This window comes from Aspergillus fischeri, genomic scaffold, assembly GCF_000149645.3.
Source record: "Aspergillus fischeri NRRL 181 1099437636249 genomic scaffold, whole genome shotgun sequence".
Lineage (NCBI taxonomy): Eukaryota > Fungi > Ascomycota > Eurotiomycetes > Eurotiales > Aspergillaceae > Aspergillus > Aspergillus fischeri.
In genome coordinates, this window is record NW_001509770.1 from 798,103 (window position 1) to 817,740 (window position 19,638).

Sequence of the window (19,638 nt, forward strand, 5' to 3'; positions counted from 1 at the left end):
TGACTAATTTCAATTACTTTCTAGGACGCATCGATTCCAGCTGCAAAGCGGCAGGTCACCTCCAACGGAGTCTCCGGTACGCCAACACCTGCGTGAGCATCCCTCACCTGAGGCCGAACTACTCGTCGTGTTGGGGCCGGTCCCCATTATGTTCTCACTGAAACGATACACGACGCCTAAACCACTGATGGAAGTTGAAATCCCAACAAACAAAGATATTGTGTTGGTGAACAACTAACTCCAGCTGACTCTGCCTTTGCAGGTCGCGCTTGATTAACGTCTTGGACTTCACCTCGACGAACAGCGCAATCGAGGTCAGATAACAAGGTTGGTCGTCATTATTCTCCCGCCTTCATCCCTCTCTTGTTCCCCATCCTACGCAACGAAACAAACATTTCTTGGTTCGGTGCCGCTTTTCCAGCAATCTTGCGAGAGGGCGCTCTTGGAGCCATCAAAATTTAAATATGGCACATATCTGCATTACTAAGTATGGGCGGGCTTTTTTTCTCACGGCGTTTGATACTGGTATGGTGGAGATTTCCGTCTGACGCAAACATGGTATGTGGCTGTACATATCACCGTCCCTTTACGCAGTTATTATCTGGCTCAAGTGCCGGTTAGGTTAGTTGAATGAAGGTACACATTCCGCGTGGCCTACGGGCCACATAGTCCAGTATCCAATTCCCGATCTGTAAATCAGTTTACTTGTTGTAGACTCTTCAATTGGATATAAGTGCATTCAGATCATTGTGAGACTATACATACAGACGACGTCTATCCTCAGCTCCATGCTTCCACCAGCTCACACAGCGTCGACTCCCCACCCACATTGCCCGGGAACACAACAAACGGGACACCCTGATGCCTGGACGTCGGCTCATCACATCGCCAGAGCGGCACACCAGGCGCAGCCTGACCGACAATCATGGCCCGCTTGATATTAAGCCCCTTGGTAGCAGCGTCGGAAGAGGTGATCCCGCCCTACAGCAACAACCCAATCGATCAGCTGAAGAATTCTCACTTCGCAATGCACGATTCCCTACCTTTGCAATGATATATCTCGGCCGCACCTGTATCTGCTGCAGAACCTTAACCAGCGCCTCTGCGACTCTTGCCCCGATAGCCAGCGAGTCGAGCTCATCCTGCCCCGTTATCAGCTTCCGACTCGTCATGACCAGCGTATCCATGCCGGACTGCAGGTGCGTCTCTGTCTGCTGGACGACGCGGCGGATCACGCGCTCCGCGCTTTCGGGGGAGGCGATCAGATCCGCGACGTCCATTTCGATGATGGCGAGGGCGCCGGTTGCGCCGCGGGTATCGGTCAGGACCTTGAGCTGGGCGGTTGTCTTGGGGACGTAGGAGCCGGCGAGGATGAGGCCGCCTGTTTCCCGGGGGGAGGGGAGAGCCAGTTGTTGGGCTGTGATGGGTGGGATGGAGCGGATTCCTAGCCGGGAGGAGACGAAGGCTGCGCCGGTGCGGTAGAGGAAATGTTTTCCTTTGCTTTCGGCTGTTCTTACTCAGTATTGGATCAGTGACAGAAAGCGTTCGAACGTACCCAGTAGCAAACCGGCGACGAAAACGTGCATGTCTGACTCCGCTGCGGCGTTGACGATGACGACGCCTCCCTTGGGGAAACTCGTGAGTTTCTCGAATACGGCATCGGGCCCGCCGATTCGGATATCCTCGATTGTGATCGAGTGCAGTTGCTCGGGGGCGAACCGCCCAGGCGCTTTCTCCATGACATAGTCCCTCAGATTGGAGCTTTTGTACCCAAAGGTCGCGTCTTTGGCGAACTGTGTCAATCCCGCTGGGACCAGATTCTCCCCCTCGGCTACATAGTGTACATCGTTGATGGTGTACCGTCCGCCCTGGAAGAAGAAGGGGGCCAGCACCCATGCATCTGCAGGGCCGAACACGGACTGCGCGACGTCTGCTTCTAGTGGGAAGTGGCCACGCAATGTACTATCGCCTCGGAGGACGATGTCGACGGTCTGAGACGTGGACCTGGCTGCTTCCAACACGTTTTCACATATGCTGCGGATGAGCTTCTCCGCTTCAAGTGGGGGAAGAGCGCGCGAGTTGGTGAGAATAAAGAACCCCGGGGAATCTTGCTGGAATTCCTTAATCAGCGTCGGGACGTCCCAGACGGTGAGTACAGGGATATCGTGGCAGGTCTGGGTGCCTGTAGGGTCATCGTCCAGCACGACCAAGCGATTCAGCGAAGATGTCGAGAGGAGCTGTACGATCTGTTCCTGGGCGTCTGCGGGGTATTCCGGCGGAAGCTGTGACAAGGTACTTTCGCGAGGCAGCGCGGGATATTCTTTTGGGAAAGACATGGCGGTTTATTTGGTCGTAGCATATAAAAAAAGATCATTATATATGAATGAAGGAATTGAGCGTCTCGGCTGTCTCAAATACTCAGTCCCATACGGAGACACCCCGGGCAATTGACTCTATCGCGGGGGCATTTTATATGCGGGGAAACTCCGTTTCTTGGGTCGGAGCAATCGCCGAAGCCCCCAAAACAAAAATATTTCATGCACAAAGCAGAAATCCTAGCACTTGCTTAGAAGCCTTTGGGAGGCCGGACCCTCTGTAGATAAGCCCCGTTAACTTAGTTCGTATTACAGTGTCAGACTTGTCCATCCATCTAAGTTTCCCCTTAGGGTGTCGCTGTATCACCACCTTCAACAAAGTAAAAATGGCTCTATTAATGAATGCAGGACATGTCGCACATGCTATTCAACAGACAAGATCGCCGATGGTGACATTGCTCTTGACAGCTATAAATCAATCATGAGAAAATGGAAGGGTAAACGGAATCCAAGCCCGGTCTGTAACACCGCCAACGCCGTGACATGTGCAGAGGATATGCAAGATGGCCATGGTCAAGAGAGTAGTGATCGACAAGGCGAATGGCAAAAATGCTTGTAATCGAGTGAGGAAAGCACAAAAGAAGGAAAACAAACAAACAGATTTCCAACAGGTCATGAACACATATTCCTTCTTTTATCCCATTGAAATGAACACCGATTTCACCCAAACCACCGAAACCTCACCCCAAGCAGCGAGCCAACCAGCAAGGAAAGAGAGAACGCATCGCAAATTTATCGTTAGGAATTCAGGATTAGCTTTGAGGAAATATCGAGCAACGGGAACAACAGCCAAGTTCATTTGAGCAAGGCGGACGGAGCGAGACTCGGACTTTAACCGACGACGCTGCGGAAGCTGAGAGCTTCGAGGAAGCCACCCAGATCCTCCTTTTGGACTTCTACGACACAATGCTCGAAACTGTCGATGCGCACTCGAGTGTTGGTCTCCTGCACTACCTCCTGGAAGGCGATACCGAATCGGTTCCGCAGAAGGTGCTTGTTGCCGCGCATGTCAAGCTCGTCCTCAGACTCCGACTCGGATTCCGATGATGACTCCGATTCCTCCTCTGTCTCATCGGCTTCATCGTTGTCATCGTTTCCGCGTTGAGCACGCTCGGCTGCGCGCTGAGCTCGACGTTCCTCGCGCTCTTTTTGCTTCTTCTCCTTAGCTTCTTTTTTCTTACGGCGTTCTTCTTGACGCTTGTGCATCGCCGCGTAATCGATCACACCTCCGCCGCCACCTGTGCCGACAACGACATACAGGCCTCGGTCTTCGTCAAGGCCGGCCAGCACCAAGGGAGTCCCTGCCGCTCGCCTCTTTCCGATCTTTACGCTGTCGCCTCGCTCACGCTCTTGGACTCTGATCGCCTCAGCTATCCAGAGAGCCAATTTCGTCAGAGCTCCAGGATTTGTAAAAAGCTTGACATCGGGGCCATCCTTAACGACAGCAATGCGAAATGCTCGCAGGTGCCGAATTTGGTGCTTCGATAGTAGAGATGTCCCGGTACGCAGAATGGCCCGGTGAAGATGCTGAGCAAGCGGGAGTGCTTTCAGGAGGAGGGTGGGCGATTCTGAGGTGAGCGACAAAGCATCGTATGCGCTCCAAAATCGCGGCAGAAGGCTAGACAAATCAGACTCGGTGGAGTCATCAGCGCCGTTCCCCTCATTTGCGCTTTTGGGGCGCGACAGGCGCTTTGTGTCCCAGGTGGCGCCGGGGGCTTCCTCTGGCCCAACCTCGAGGATCGCGCCTATAATGACGCCCACGTCCGTTGCGGAAAGACAGGCTTTCCAGCCCCAGCAGCGCACGAAGCCCCACCCCTCGCGGGAGGAGACATGACCAGATGCGTCGGGCGGTACGAGTCCTTCCAGGCCGTACATAGGTGCATACTTGAGAAGGCGTTGCCGTAGCACTCGCTTCAGTTCCATATCCATGTGAGTGTAGTTCTGGTGACACTGGCTCAAGCTGATTCCCATCTTCGCAAGGAGCTTGTGCAATCGCTTCCGACCATTTTCGGTCCAAACGTGCAGTCGTGATGCCAGATAGGGACTATGTAGCATACTTTCGTAGAGTGACCAGTGGCGGACCAGAATGAAACGGGGTTCTGGAGATAATCGAATAGACTTGTCTGTTGGCGATTTGGCAGTTGTGGGGATCACGCCATTGATCTCCCCTCTAATATCTCTGTCTCGCTCGTATGGGTCGGGCGGGTTCAATCGATGGACTTCGTCTCGTAATATTTGACGAACGCGCTCTCCCCGTTCACCACCCCAGCCAGCAGACCCTCCGGACTCTGATGGATTGGAGATGCCAACACCAGACATTGTACGACCACTGAGTTCCAAGCTAGAGACGCCGACAATGGCCAACCACAGAAGGTCGTTATCTTCCCGACCAAGTTCGGATGCGAGAGAATACACAAGCGATGATATCGGTTCGGAATACGATGTGCCGGTGGAATAATACTTCTGTAACACTTTCTCATGTTTCCTCTTGAGCCGAATCAGCCGTCGCCTCATTGATCGTGCAGACGGCTGCCTCGGCAGCGCGGGTGACGGCGAATCTGAACCCGGTGTCACGGAGCGAGAAGAGTTTGAGGAGTTATGCTCGTCCCTCGGCCGACGACTCGGAGATGAAGCAATGGAGGACCCCTACCCGTGGACGTTAGAGATCACAGCAAAAAGCAAACACGAGGGCAAGACCGCAAACATACTGAATTACTCCTCCGCCGCTGACGCGGGGGGCCGTCGTTCTCGTCAGAGTCATCCTCGTCTTCGCGTCCCGACCACGATTTCCTCTTCTTGGACCCCGAGCTGGACGGATGCTCTTCGTCATCCTCGCTGCCAGATCTGTCAATATCCTCCTCATCTTCGTCTACCTCCGGCATCTCCAACAGCGCGCAGTATGCTTCCCTCTCCGCGCTCATCTCCTCCTCGATATCCCCGTCATCGTAGACGACAATACCACCCGCGCCCGATTTGTACGACGGAGTGATGCATCCCTTGTCGACACCGCGCGTGTTCCGCCGCGAAGCGGCATCACCTCCATCCGCCGAAGCCGCCGCTGCCTCCCCGCCAAAGACATTGCTCAGATTCCACGGTCGCCTCGAGTCGAAGACCCATACCTCCACCCCTCCCATATCCTCCACCTCCTCGTCCGGGCTGCTCAGACAGAGTATCTCGTTGAGATCCACCAAGCCTCCCACGCCTAGACATACGACCACGCCTCCACTACCCCCATTGTGCGTCTGCATAGGCTTGACCAGCTCCTCGCCGGCGCGTGCGAGATCGCCATATCCGGCTACCGGTTGGATCTTGTGGGGGATATAGTCGCGCTTCAAGAGGGCGGTCAGGATTCGACAAGCGCAGAGGGCATCGGGTTCGAGTGCTACGAGGACCAGCACGGGAGGAGAGAGCGGATGATGGGATCGAAGAAGTTGTAGGTAGAGGTGCGATATGAGTTGGCGAGGCAGATACATTGCAGCGCAATTCAAGGGAGCACGACAAACCCGGACCAAGGAACCGGCGACAATCAAGAAAAAAGAATAAATTTCAGGCCTTCGAGAGGCCCTGCTCTTTACAAGAAAAATCAAACAGAGTATAATTAGGAAGAGCCCAGACTCAATCGCGTTATATCGGCTCCATCGTTCCTGTTGTTGGTTGTTATGTTATCGAGGCTGTTCTCGCAGGCACAAGGGTGCAATCAGTCGCGAATCTCCAGCGACGCGTCGAGGCGTGCTGCACGTGCGGAGACCAGCGCCAAGCCCCCTCAGTCATCAATCAGGGCAACATTTCGAATTTTCAAGGAAGACAGCAGTCTACAAGCATACTACTCTGGATGAATTGACGTCAATCTTAATGTCTTATAACAGATTGTAGTCATCTTCAACTAAAAGGGTAACGATACCCAACTCTAACCTTGACTAGTTGATCCCACGTCTTGACGGATACGTCTCATCCTGATTTCCTCTCAGTGATGCAAGTGGTATTTCTCTCTACAAAAGCAAAAACAGAATTCGGATCAAAATCTCAGAGAAATAAAAAGATATAAGTGACCAGTGCCGGGCTCGACGGCGGCCTTAACAGGATTAACGATACCTGGAAACCACATGTGTCACTCATCTTCATTTATCACTGACACATGTCATGGTCCTACAGACTGGAGTATGTCGCATCAATCATATATCCTCGACATTAGATGATCAGCAAGGAAGTGATGCTCGCATGGAACACACTGATCGATGACGGAGCCCAGTCTGTGAGAAGGCCAACTACTGGCAGATGCGAAACGAGTACATGAACTGAACACACAAGTAAGCTCATCCCCTCGAATCGTATCCTTGCTTGAACGGGATACGGAAAGCGCGTGCAAACCAATATGCACCTGCAGCCATCAGACATTACTGCATAGGGCTGACCGACCTGTATACGACCAGAGGTCACTCCCCAAGCGCTGGTTCGCAGGTACAGGCTATCGAAGGGTGAAAAAGGGAGTTGAAGATTCCAATTAATGTAGGGGTATTATTGTGATTCTAGTAATTGCGCCAACTTCTTTGAATGGGAATTTAAAATACATAAAGATCATGAGCAGCACCCGAATATTCACTCATACCATCGCCGATACACTGCAGAGAGAAAGGCAGATCCATCGCGTTGTGAGTTCATGAAACAATGTCAGAATACCCGATGCCAGCATTGACCTTTTTGGACCGCACATTTACTTCGCGTCGTCCAGGATGGCCTTGTCGGTCAGAGGGATGTTCTTGGGTCCTTCGTAGGAGCCCTGACGGACGAACCACCAGATGGCCACGAAAATGGTCAGTCCACCGGTCATCAAACTGGCGTAGTTCATCGTAGCAGCGCTGGTGGGCATGGAGTAAGGGAAGCAGAAAATCACAATAAAGGCAATGATGTAGATGGAGCTAAAGGTATTGATGACGTAGCCGATGCGTCCCATCCAGAAGTAGCCAGGTTGGAAGGTGGAGCGGCGGGTGAGGACATGAGGGAGGATGGCGGCGAGGTAGGAAAGAGAGGACAGCTGCACGAAACAGCCGACGAAGGCATTGAAAGCGGTGGTGGATCCGACGTAAATGCAAGCAAGGATGGTAATAATCACACCACAGACCAGGGTTGCGTTGAAAGGGTTGTGCATCCGGGTATTGATACGTCCCAGCCAGCCGGAGAAGGGGGTCGCTCTATCACGAGAAATGGTCCACAAGGTACGGCCGGCGGTGATGTAGCAACCAGCACATGTGATGACAGTGGGCAGGAAGGCAACGATCAGCAGTCCAAGGGAGCCACTTCGAGTACCGGTGGCCTGGCGGTAGATCTCGGCGAGAGGGAAACCGTAGGGATTGCTCATGACCAGGTCGAGGTCATTGATGGAATAGAAGACGGCGATCATATAGAGAAGACCGGTGACGAAGCCGACAGACATCTGAGCAAGGACGGCCTTAGGGATGTTGCGACTGGGTCTATAGCACCGGGTTAGCGACTAGCCACTCGCTCTCACTGAAATCGACTTACCGTGGGATTTCCTCTGCAAGGTGGCTAGAGCAGTCAGGAGTGCCAACACTGTAAGCACCATTCAGCATTCCTGCAACGAAGACAAAGCCGTTGCTCGACCAGCCGGTCTGGTTATTCCACGTGCGCCACACTGTCTTATCGTCGAGATATGCTTGGCCGTTGACATGAGGCATCACGGCACAGACGATGATAGTGATGAACACACCGGCAAGAATGAAGAACATGCCAAGATTACCGATGTGAGGGAGGAAGCGGTTCATGAAGAGCACAATGCAGCAGCACATCCAGGTGCAGATGATGAAGCTGATGAAGGTGTGCCATGCGTGAGGGACGAAGTCAGGATGCATGAGCGCGTACATGGAGACGGTCTGTTGGCCCAAGATGGCGGACATGGAGGCAGCTCCTAGGATCCATGCAAGACAATTCCAGAATCCAGCAAAGAATCCGCAAACACGGCCATACTTTCCAGCAGTGATCGAGGCCCAGTGGTAGACTGATTACCCGGGTTAGCGAGGCTCCTAACAAAGGACAGAGCAGAGTCGCGACATACCACCACTGGCAGAAGGCATCGCTGACGCCAGCTCTGCAATAGATGCTGCGACCATCCAATAACAGACGGAAACAGCAATACTAATCTCTGGTTAGTATCGACTGATGTTTGACTGATCGAGAGCGATCTTACAATTCGTAGATAACTCCGGCTGGTCCTCCATTATACATAGCAGTGACCTTGAAACACACATCAGCTCAACTCTTAGGTAGTATTGGTTGCCAAGGATGAACATACTAAACTGCCACCTTGAGCGATCCATGTGTTTCCTGTAGTGACAGCGACGGCACAAATACTGAGCAAGCTGAAGTTTCGTTCGAGCTCTTGACGATGACCGGATGCATTGACCAATTCGGTTGAAGGGCGTTCCTCTGCGCTGGCCTCAACTGCAGCCATCTTCTCCGGGTTTTCCACTGCTGCCATTTCGGGCGATGCCATCAAACAAAACGGTCGAAATTAAACCGATCGGAGAGCGACCGGATGAAGACGAGTGTTATTATGATCGAGGCACAGGCGAATTATTAAGATAAGCTTTGGACGACCAAGTCGATGGATGGCGAGGTAGAATACCACTGGCTGTGTCCTGCACGTGTACGGGTATGTGGAGGTGCGCTCTTATTACAGCAGATCAGGAAGAGTGATGGCGACTATGAGAGGATACCGACTGATGCTGGCATATATCACCTCCAAAGGCGTCCAGATGGAGGATGAAGGAGAAAAATCCAACATCAGCTTTGAACGTCGATCCGGCCGGCAGCAGTTTATAGCAGTTCGATATCCTGAGGGATACCTGGAGGACACCGGGTTGAACACCCTTGTCCACCACCCATCAGTTGTATTGGTATTGTATTTACAGCTAAGCGTGGGGTCAGATCTAGTGTAGCAGGGATAAGCATTGATGGGCGAATCAAAATTCACTAAAACCTCCTCATAGAGGCTAGACGATCAAAAGCGGGACAGATAAAACATAGGTGATTGGTTGATGATAATCGCGGTTGCAACAGGCTTGTATGAAATGTACAGGGGTACGCCGAGATGCCTTTTCCTAAAGAGGGAGCTTCAGCAGATGGCAGACTCTATCCAGATATCTTCGGCGAAGTTGGCCTCTGAGATGGGAGATCGTAGTCAAAGACTGGCCCAACTTGGAGGAACCGAGCCCCATGGGACAGCTGGACATCTCTATCTCCACACTTTTGATATCTCCTTTGTGATCTGGGGGAATGTCGTGATGAGTACACGCAGGGACCGATTCGATTGAAAAGTGGACTGCATGTAATCTGCATACAAACCTGCAGACTTAGGTACGTAGGTAGTATGTAAAAGTATTCAAATGGCCACCCATAACCTGAGGCATGCAGTAGTTTAAAGGAAAAGTCCACTTGGGCCCTTGGCTTCTCACGTGCTATAATTCCTTGATCAGGGCAGTAGTCGATTAATCATCTCACAGACTACTCTCCTTTCGCTTTAAGTTTGTCTCTGAAGTCAATGGGATGATTCCGATTCTCGACGCCAATTTAGCTGTTCACAGAGTTTGCTGTGTTCCTAACTTGTTATGAATGCTGGCGTCAGACGACCGATTTCTGAGAGGCACTCGGTAGCTCGAGAGGGCGAGCTGGTCCGGCAAACGGTCTGCCCGTGGCTCGCCCTTGCCACAGGGAAGTATACTGCGTGGAACCTAATTCCAGACAGCCAATAAGATGGATTTCCGCAACAGGTCTGGACACTGTGTAATCGAATTATCAGAACAATACTTTGTATTGTTATCGGTACGGAGTAGTGCGAAACTATGACAACAATATACTACTCATAAATATCCCTAGAGTGCTCGCCTACACCTACAGTAGTATGGTGCTGACTCTGATAATGGCCGATTTAGTCTTACTACTTCGTACACTAGCCTTTGATATCGAAACCTGTTGGAGACTCGAGAATGATAGGGCTGAGCAATAGTAGCGTCCACTGTGAACTCTCTTGACTCGCTTAGAGGTACAGATGGATGCGCCGCTGACTTCTAGACTATCAACAGTGGCATTATGCCAACTTCCAAGCATCCTTCGGACATCATACAACCGAGATGCAGCAGCCTCTAAACTGCGATGCTATTAGTCAATCTGGAACAATATCAATATAGCTGGCAGCTAGTTCAAGCTTGCAATGGACCTCTATTAATATTCCTGATGGAGCTGTCTCAGTAGGACAGATAGGCTGCAGCCTATCGTGCAACTGTCGAGAACGTGGAGCTGGCAACATCGTCGGTTATCCTGACCATTATCATCTGATGAGTAGGATGGCAGGTTAGAATCTTGTTCTTGTTCTATTCCGGTATACGACCTCCGGCGCTATTGATGCCTTGTAGAGGGGCCAAGTCAAGCAACACGCGAGTACTGGTGGGACATCTATTCTTCCTTCTTGACGCCGAATGAGAACAACGGTAAATAGATCGTCAGGTACGCCGGCATCGCTACTACTACGTGGATACGACCTTACCAAAGCCTAATACCATTTGAGAGAACCAAGAAACTGTCGGTTGCTGGATCCGGCCTCTCACTAAGCCCCTAGTCATAGCGCTATTGAATCAACGGTGCGTGAATCAGAAACATGTATGTAGCATTCTTGATACTGAGTCCACTTCACTCCTTCGTGTGCGTGATTTATTTCTCTGAATAGCTTTTAAGAATAGGGGCCACTTGGCGACAGCACGATGGGACTCGGTCGTTGAGCCATAGCGCCCTGGGGTTTCATGTGAAATGATGAAAGCCCGTCATTTCATCTTATTCCACAACGTCCAGACGCCGGATAATTACTCGATATCACCGGAAGCTAAGCATCGACCGATATCGAACGATCGGGCCATTATGGGCCCTCTCAAGTCGGAAATCATGCCGGATCATCCTGTGATTGCGCATCATGAAATGATGGTGTGCAGGACATAAATCACCTCTGCCGGGTTACTAGCGACTTGACAACCGACTCACCATCGCCTGTCAAACTACCATGGCTAATGAGTCTCGGCTTTCAATGCCAGGTGGTAAGCATGAATGAGCATGCGCCGCGTCATCCGAAGAACTCCGGCCGTTCTGGTGGAGGCTAAGAGGCTAGAGAGGAGTAGATAGGCTATCTACTTCAGACGCCGTCAAGTCCTTCCATCACCGCAGAGACCGAGAAGCCCCGTAGAGTGTTCGACTTAGTGAGACCAAGGCAAAACCAGCTGTCGACCAATAATAATGAGGCCCGTCCTATGCCCACATACTCGAGTCTAGACTGGAGAAAAATTGGATCAGGAACAGCTGAGGCCTGAGTCAAGAGAGCTAGCACCAGGTGGCTAGCATATTAGCATATATGATCGTGTACTGGGAAACATAAACTTTTCTGGGCGCAGTAATGCTCACTTTTCCTCGGCAAGGGCGGTCGGATTCCGCAGTCAGTTTAGACCTGAGAGTTGACTCCACGTTGCTGGGACTGTGGAATATCATGCAATGCTGCAGGACAGCCATCCACGGCCATGTTGCAAGCCTAGATTAATGAACAGTAGTGGTGCAATCTATTATTGCACACTAATACTCCGTAGATTGCTTGCAAATTGCAGGCGAAGTACCGGCTTCGACGAAGTTTCCCCTGACCCACAAAAGACAGGGATCAGAAAAATTTTTACTTCGCCATGCAAGGATTCTGAACTAAGAATCCTGGCAACATCGCTTCGGTCGGAGAAACTAAACTGGCCAAGTGTATGTAGCTACTAGTTAGTCTGCACTCTGCAGAGTCTGCAGAACTTAATTGCAGACTATGACACTTATGCAGTAGTATCTAATTGCTTATGTACCTAGTCCTTTCAACAACAGATCTGAGGCAAACGATCGACCACGCTCAGATGCAAGCACAGTCTCCCTTGAGGGGAAGGATCGACCTAAGATGGCGAATCCGGATGCAAATCTATGGAGCAGTACCTGGGGCGGACCACAGAATCGGCCAGAGTCCAAATTCGAGAAGGGAGGGGACTTGACCGGAGAGGTAGTGGGACGATGGGGTCATGGATGAGAGCTGTGCTGCTTGTGTTAATCAGAAAAGAAAAAGACCGTCAGCACTAACTCAATTTAGAGTTAGCACTAGGTTTTCGATCAAGCTAACTCTCCACTGACGGCGCAGGTCGTCACCTGGTTGAAGTTATGTACCTTGAGGGTTTTCACTTCAAATTACAATATACGTACCTTACAAACATAACAACCGAAAATTTCCTTTTCAGCCCGGGCTCGATGAACTGAAAATTATTGATTGATTAAATTCTCAACCAATCAATTTGACAGTGGCGCTCCCAGGGCCAAATTTGCAAACACTAAATCCATCAGGCATGCTGACAAGACAATTATCTTGCTCCAGGTCCTTTCTCTGAATCATGCTTTCGAAATCCTGATTGGAAAGGATCATTGTCGGGTCCCGGCCAATCTCATGTCGTCCTCGTTCACTTATCCGATTGTGCCATGCTTCCACAGTAGTCTCAATATACCTAGCAGGTCCACATTTCTTGGTATCCCCACTGGCCAGTATGAACATCTTTTGAGCCATGGGTCATTATTATCTGCTCATTAATTGAGTTGTTTTTGTCCTCTCTGGCCCGGGGTTCGCCCACGAGACTAACATTGCCAGTCCTCCGGGACAGCTACTCATGCACGCAGTGATGTACGTCCAATCAACCATCCCTGCTCACTACTTTCTTCAGTTCATGATTGATTATCGCCAACTAACAAACCCCTCTATCAGCGCAATCAGACTTTAAGCCCAATCTGGCAGGCGTTCTGGTGTTGTATGTCTTCGCTAGCCGATGAGCTGATTTACCCAAAGTTTATCTGTCCACGATGTCGGTACCCTGCTTGTCTTATTTATCTCACTATGGTCCCTAACATGGGTGCCTTTTGATTGCTTGTTTAGCTAACCTCTGTTTTTCTTTCCGGTTTATCAGGTTGAAGTCCGACACCATGTCAGGCTTAGGCCCGGACTTTTCAAAGAGCTTTGCAACGGAAACATGGGTGCTCTATGGTGTAGGGATATTGGGAACTGTTCTGCGATTGTTAGTACCATGCCTTGAAAATGCGATGCGCCGTTTTGTCAGCTTGACACTAACTTCCTTGTCTTGATAGTGTCGCACGTATACGTCGACTGGGTATCCGCAACCTTCAAGTCGACGACTATCTCATGCTCTTCGCCGTCTTATGGTACACGCTATTATGTGTTGCCCTGAATCAAGTTGCCTCGGGAGGGGGTTCGAATTTGATGACCGATGAAGATATAGCGAATTTGACGCCAGCTACCTATGCTGAGCGGGTGAAGGGAAGCAAATGGGTTTTTGTGTCGGAACACTCGTTTGTTCTGGCCATCTGGGCGATGAAGGCTTGCATGCTGGTGATTTATTTCCGTATCACGTAGGTCTTCTCTTCTGGCACCTTTCCTCGAAGGTACGGCTAATATGGTTCTTACAAAGCGACGGCCTGAACGCACGTAAATGGGTCACCTACCTTTCAGTCTACGTCGCCCTAGGCTTCGTGGCGGTTGAACTGTCATTGTTTCTCATCTGCAGGCCTCTGTCCAACTACTGGGCTGTACCCACGCCTGACTGTCAGTTCTCGTCCATATGACCGCTGTCGCGAAGGAAACCTTATGCTAACTCAGTACAGACCAATGCTCGTCGTACCAGTACTATGAGATCATCCAGGGCGCCGTCTCCATTTCCGCCGATATCTTCATGCTTGCTGTCGCCATTCCGCTCCTGGTGCAAGTTCGCGTTCCTCTCAAGCAGAAAGTAATCCTTCTCGTCCTTTTCGGCATGGGAATTTTTGTCATTGTTGCGGCCATCCTGAACAAAATCTACTGCCTGGTTCCCTCATTGATCTCCTACGTCTACATGAACTGGTATTTCCGCGAAGCAACCGTCGCCGTTCTCGTCACCAATCTTCCTCTTGTTTGGTCTCTGCTGCGCGATGTGTTTCCCGCTCTCAAGAGCTGGACAGGCGGATCCAAGAGAGGCACAGACCGGTATCGGTCAGGACCTTGGACCAGCAAGGGATCCGGGCTTCGGGCTTACGGACCCGCCAGTCAGTTACGGTCTGGGGATTACAACATGCAAGACTACTCAAACACAAGCACGGCTATGCATCAGAAAGCGGTTTCCGATGTCAGCGTCAACCAAAGCGACGAGCGGGACCTGAGCGATGATGGGTCAGATCGTGCTCTCAGAATCCGACAAGACGTGACGGTGACGGTTGAGCGCGAGACCCGCCCACCAGAATATTGGGACACCCACCATGCGCAGATCACCAATGGTCGTCCCCAACCCCAGCCCTGATGAAGCACGATCGACTTTTTTGTTCTTTTTTTTCGCATAGACTTAGACAACTGTATATACTTTTCTTCTCCTTTGTGACCTATTTATTTTTCTTCTTCTTCATTTTATGATCTACTGATGTCCACTACCCCCAAAGACTTTTTTGATATAGTGTGTATATTTACTCTTGGGGTACCAGGCTCGGCCTGGTCGGGATGTGGAGGGAGGTGACAAAAGGCCGCAGACCAGGAATCCCGAACCAAACCATGGGGTGAGAAATCAATTATTGATTGATCTTCAGAGATTACCTGCACAAACCCTGGACATACGGAATTGATCGTGAGGGCGTATATGAGGATCGCGCACAAACCAGAATATTCGCGAATCCGGTCAGCCAATGCCATTTGCGAAAAGCAGTATGAGAAATGTTCGAACTTTTCAGCTGGTATGTATTGCCCCGTTGCCCACTCCCACTTGCAGATCTCCCGGGAACTGCGTCAGGTATCGTGGGGCAGTGCGGTATCGTTGTATTCGAAACAAGGAATATGTAATTTGCATTTCTGTGCCTGCCGCTGTCCTAGTGCTACTCACAACTGAAACGCAATCAATTCTGATCAATTCGATGAAGCCAGTCTAACCTCTAGCACGAGCCCAGGCGGACTCTCAACCGCCGCCTTTCTCAATCAGGCAATCTTCTCGATCTTTTACATCAAGCTGCATAGGCCAAGGACTTGGCTCTCCGGAGTCGTTAAACGGTGTTCCAAATCTACAGAGTACTGATTGCATGATATCAAGCCGAATCTTAGTACACGAGCAGCATAGCTATCGTCACGCACTACCTATTCCTGGTCCAATATCCGTACTCCTCGCCGAGAGAGCCAGCAGCCATCGGAGTAGGTACCTGAGTACTTGGCCACGTACCTGATGACACTAGACTCAAACGGCAGGCGTCATCCGAGACGACAGCAAGTTACTAAGTCATATCAAGTAAGCGTCTCCTTTCGGCCCCTGGTCAAAGATTTAGCGAATACTCACTACTACGACCTGTAGTGAGGTCCTGCCAAAAGTAGAAGCAAGATGGAGCATCCATCGGGATCGGATCATGTCGCTCCACCGGGAGTTGGAATGAATGAAATGCTACCCTGCCTACGTATTTACGTACAACAACTTACATTACTATTTGTTTTGGAATTGAGTGTGAAACAACTATCCAAGTCTAGAACTGGATCAGTTACACGCCGATGAGCTGAGCTCTACCGGCAGTGGGTGTTAAGAATGGAGTTGTCTTGCAACTTGGGTGCAAGTTTGGAACGAAATTCCTTGAGAGGATAGGCTCCGGTGGAGAACAAACTAAAACTGTGGAAGGACACCGATCAAGCTGAGGACCGTGGGGTGCGCTCCCACCTACTGAACCGCGGTCCGTTTTATGTTGCTGGTCATGGTCAATCTGTTCATTTTCCTGATATGGACGGTTTGATTCTTTTCAGGCAGGTGTCAACAAAAAGTATCATCCTGGACGGACAATCGGCATTGAAGTTCTGTACAAGGAGGTTGTCGGGTTTGTCGCCTCGAGAGTCATGGGTGTAAGCCAGTCCACGCGCTAATAATGTGTGGCGTGCGCTCCACGTGGTGTTCGCATAGTCTGTCGCGAGTCGTGAGTTGATCCTTCGCGCAAGGACTATAATCCTTGCTACTCCGTACTCTAACTAGACTAAATGTACAGACATCCTATCCTGTCCATGGACGTCATGGTGGATATAGGTTCGCCTGTTGTCCGGTGCTAAAGCCGGATATATACTTTATTTGTCCATCTCCGAGAATAGCATGACTGCCCAGACTCTCAATCGGATGTATCAATGCGAGATAGTAGTAGTAGTTTCTGGACTGCGAACATTGAGGTCGTACGGAGTACTGCTTGGCGAATACATAGTTCATGTTCATGTAGGCTTCAGCAGACTGGATCACTAAGATGCAAGTGCAAGGACACGGTCACTGTGCCTGTTCGCCGGTTACACCGAAGTGGGTATATCTCGTAGAAGACATTGGGTAGCCCTTGCTACCTAAGTTGCGAACTGCAGGTACTGACAAATACGCGGCTGCAATTGACGATTACTCGTTTGCGAGTAATATTCCAAGTCTCCAGTCGGGGATGCCGAACGAGGAGTCCCGAGTGAGCGCAGTTCTAGGCTACGCTTGTATCCAGCAGAGTAATCTACAGAGTAAAGGAAGATGGATATTTTGAACCTCTGGACAATAGCAGAATACACGTGACTTGAGCAGTGCCCCGCGTGTTTGCGTGATGATGGAAGATCATCGTGTCAATACTCGATAGACAAGAAATGCACTTGGCGATGGCTATGTTTCTCAGCAGCTTTCTTCGCGGTAAGTGCTGCCGAGTACTTCTCCCCACCGATATGTAGACACTAACGATCGTTTATGTTTCCTAATTTCAGAGGCATAGTTTGTCAAGGAGCGTGCGCTGCACTTGCACAGCCAAGTGATAAGCAAGAGATCGGCCACTATTGATTACCAGCCAACTTTGCCTTGATTTATTCGTCATACCCCGTGTGGTTCTAGCAAACTTTGGCTCTAAAGTTCTTAGCATTGCAACTTGCAACTTGCAACATGTCGGGGGAACTTTCTCCCTCGTTCTTAGGCTTGGAGAGCCTCCATGTTTTCATCACCGGTGCTGCTGGGGGCATTGGACAACGAGCCGTTCAGGAATTCCTAGGTAGGTGTAGATCGCATGTATTGCCTTTCGAAACCCCGGACCTGCTACGTAGGCTAGATCGGCAAAGCTGAGTGTACGCTGTGTCGCAACTTTCGCCAGTTAGACTGCGATCGTCTGTGATGCGCATTGGCCAGAACTGGTCGATGAACTGCGTGAATGTCATTATATGCGACTACATTGAAGTCTGCTAACCGTGTCTGAATGCAGACCAAGGATGCAAGGTAACAGCATATGACCTTCGCCCGTTCGAGGTCCCAGACACTATTGGCGAGAGTTACGCCCGACTCAACATCCAGCGCGGCGACATCTCCGACGAAGAGTCCATCAGATCGGGCATCGCACTCGCCGTCAAGCGATTCGGACCCATCAACATCCTCATTGCCAACGCCGGCATCACCGATGAAAGCCACGACTATCCCATCTGGGAGCTCCCGCTGGAAACATGGGAGAAGACGTATAGCGTCAACGTCCGCGGCACGTTTCTCACCATCAAGCACTTCCTGCGCGCTGCGCGGACCGCACAGCAGGCTCTGGGCAGGGAGCTGGAGAATCTGGCCGTTGTCGTGACGGGAAGCGAGACGGGGGTGTTCGGGCAGGAGGGCCATGCGGAGTACGCGTCCGGCAAAGCTGGTCTCCAGTATGGATTGGTGAAGAGTGTCAAGAACGAGATCGTCCGGCTGAATAGCAGGGCGAGAATCAACGCCGTTGCGCCGGGATGGGTGGGCACGCCCATGATCGAAGGGAGACTGGATGATCCAAAGGAACTGTGGGCCGAAGCCCAAGCTACGTATGTTCTTCAACCCAGCCTGGAGGACTATCCCTGACGGAATCATAGCGTTCCCCTCAAGAAGATCGCAAAGCCAGAAGACGTCGCACGTACCATGGCATTTCTGGCGTCGCACCGCGCAGCAGGCCATATCACGGGCCAATGCCTCAGCGTCGACGGAGGGATGGAAGGCCGCCTACTCTGGAAGGAGAGCGATCCCTCAATCCCGAAAACAACAGGCCTGGCCCAGATACAATCCATCCCGCAGAGCTTATCACCACCCAAACGCAACAAGATCCGCGTCGCAGTATCCATCGACCTAGACGCCGTCTCCGGCTGGCTAGGAACAGGGCACCACCCGGACAACATCCTCGCCGACTACTCCGCGGGCTTCTTCGCCGCCAAAGTCGGCGTCCCGCGGCTGCTCCGCATGCTCGCGAAACTCAACATCGCCGACCGCTGCACCTGGTTCATCCCAGGCCACTCAGCCGAGAGTTTCCCGGACGAAGTCGCGCAGGTCGTCGCCTCAGGCGCCGAGATCGGGCTGCACGGATACGCCCACGAAGGCGCCTACCAGATGACCCCGCAGCAGGAGCGCGACGTCCTGGTGAAGTGCATCGACATCGCGACTAGGCTCACAGGCAAGAAACCAGCGGGTTACCGCGCGCCGCTCTACCAGCTCCGCGAGTCGACGCTCGATCTCCTTGAGGAATTCGGATTCGAATACGGTGCGCACATCCCTGCCCCTGCCCCCTCACTACAATGAGCAGACATGAAATGCTACGCTTCGCTTCCCTTCGCTACAATACAATACTGACCATGACCAGATGCATCCCTAACAGACCATGACTGCCACCCCTTCTTCGCCCCGCGCCGTCCCGCCCTCCAACCGATCGACTTCTCCCAGCCGGCGTCTACCTGGATGCACCCGATCCCAAGTGCCGGCACAAGCGCAAGCGGAGATCGGCGCCCCCTCGTCTGCGTCCCCTGCAACTGGTACATGGAAGACATGACCCCCATGCAATTCCTGCCGCACGCGCCCAACTCGCACGGGTACACGGATGTGCGGGTGATCGAGAACTTATGGCGGGATCGGTTCCTGTGGATTCGGGAGAATGAGGAGGACCCGATCTTCCCTGTGCTGATGCATCCGGATACGAGTGGCATGGCGCATGTGATTGGGATGGTGGAGCGGTTGTTGGCGTGGGTGAAGGGGTGGGGGGATGAGGTGGAGTATTGCCAGACGGGGGAGATTGCGAGGTGGTTTCGGGAGAAGAATGCTACTTAATTATGATGTGCTACTGAACTGAGTAGACTACGGGGGTGTAAGACAGTTTGAAGACATTGAGTAGACTCATGTTATCATCATTATGTACAAGTCTG

The 19,638-nt window shown here is 51.5% G+C and overlaps 5 protein-coding genes across 5 annotated transcripts; 2 read left to right on the top strand and 3 right to left on the bottom strand.

The window, feature by feature from the left end:
• Positions 1 to 780: 780 nt before the first annotated feature.
• NFIA_010100 (uncharacterized protein) lies at positions 781 to 2,336 on the bottom strand (the record flags this gene model as incomplete). Its single annotated transcript, XM_001264225.1, has 3 exons — positions 781 to 981; positions 1,044 to 1,507; positions 1,556 to 2,336. The coding sequence occupies 3 exons, from the start codon at positions 2,334 to 2,336 to the stop codon at positions 781 to 783; spliced, it is 1,446 nt and encodes a 481-aa protein (XP_001264226.1).
• Positions 2,337 to 3,206: 870 nt separating this feature from the next.
• NFIA_010110 (cell division control 45 family protein) lies at positions 3,207 to 5,848 on the bottom strand (the record flags this gene model as incomplete). The annotated part of the gene is made up of 2 exons (XM_001264226.1): positions 3,207 to 5,021; positions 5,084 to 5,848. The coding sequence occupies 2 exons, from the start codon at positions 5,846 to 5,848 to the stop codon at positions 3,207 to 3,209; spliced, it is 2,580 nt and encodes an 859-aa protein (XP_001264227.1).
• Positions 5,849 to 7,086: 1,238 nt separating this feature from the next.
• NFIA_010120 (putative choline transport protein) lies at positions 7,087 to 8,868 on the bottom strand (the record flags this gene model as incomplete). The annotated part of the gene is made up of 5 exons (XM_001264227.1): positions 7,087 to 7,843; positions 7,896 to 8,388; positions 8,446 to 8,525; positions 8,578 to 8,624; positions 8,683 to 8,868. 5 exons carry the CDS (start codon positions 8,866 to 8,868, stop codon positions 7,087 to 7,089), a joined length of 1,563 nt encoding a protein of 520 aa, XP_001264228.1.
• Positions 8,869 to 13,415: 4,547 nt separating this feature from the next.
• Positions 13,416 to 14,779, top strand: NFIA_010130 (uncharacterized protein; the record flags this gene model as incomplete). The annotated part of the gene is made up of 4 exons (XM_001264228.1): positions 13,416 to 13,507; positions 13,578 to 13,859; positions 13,919 to 14,052; positions 14,112 to 14,779. The coding sequence occupies 4 exons, from the start codon at positions 13,416 to 13,418 to the stop codon at positions 14,777 to 14,779; spliced, it is 1,176 nt and encodes a 391-aa protein (XP_001264229.1).
• A 2,604-nt stretch (positions 14,780 to 17,383) lies between these two features.
• Positions 17,384 to 19,543, top strand: NFIA_010140 (SDR family oxidoreductase/polysaccharide deacetylase family protein; the record flags this gene model as incomplete). Its single annotated transcript, XM_001264229.1, has 4 exons — positions 17,384 to 17,489; positions 17,697 to 18,276; positions 18,325 to 18,983; positions 19,083 to 19,543. 4 exons carry the CDS (start codon positions 17,384 to 17,386, stop codon positions 19,541 to 19,543), a joined length of 1,806 nt encoding a protein of 601 aa, XP_001264230.1.
• Between the last annotated feature and the right edge of the window lie 95 nt (positions 19,544 to 19,638).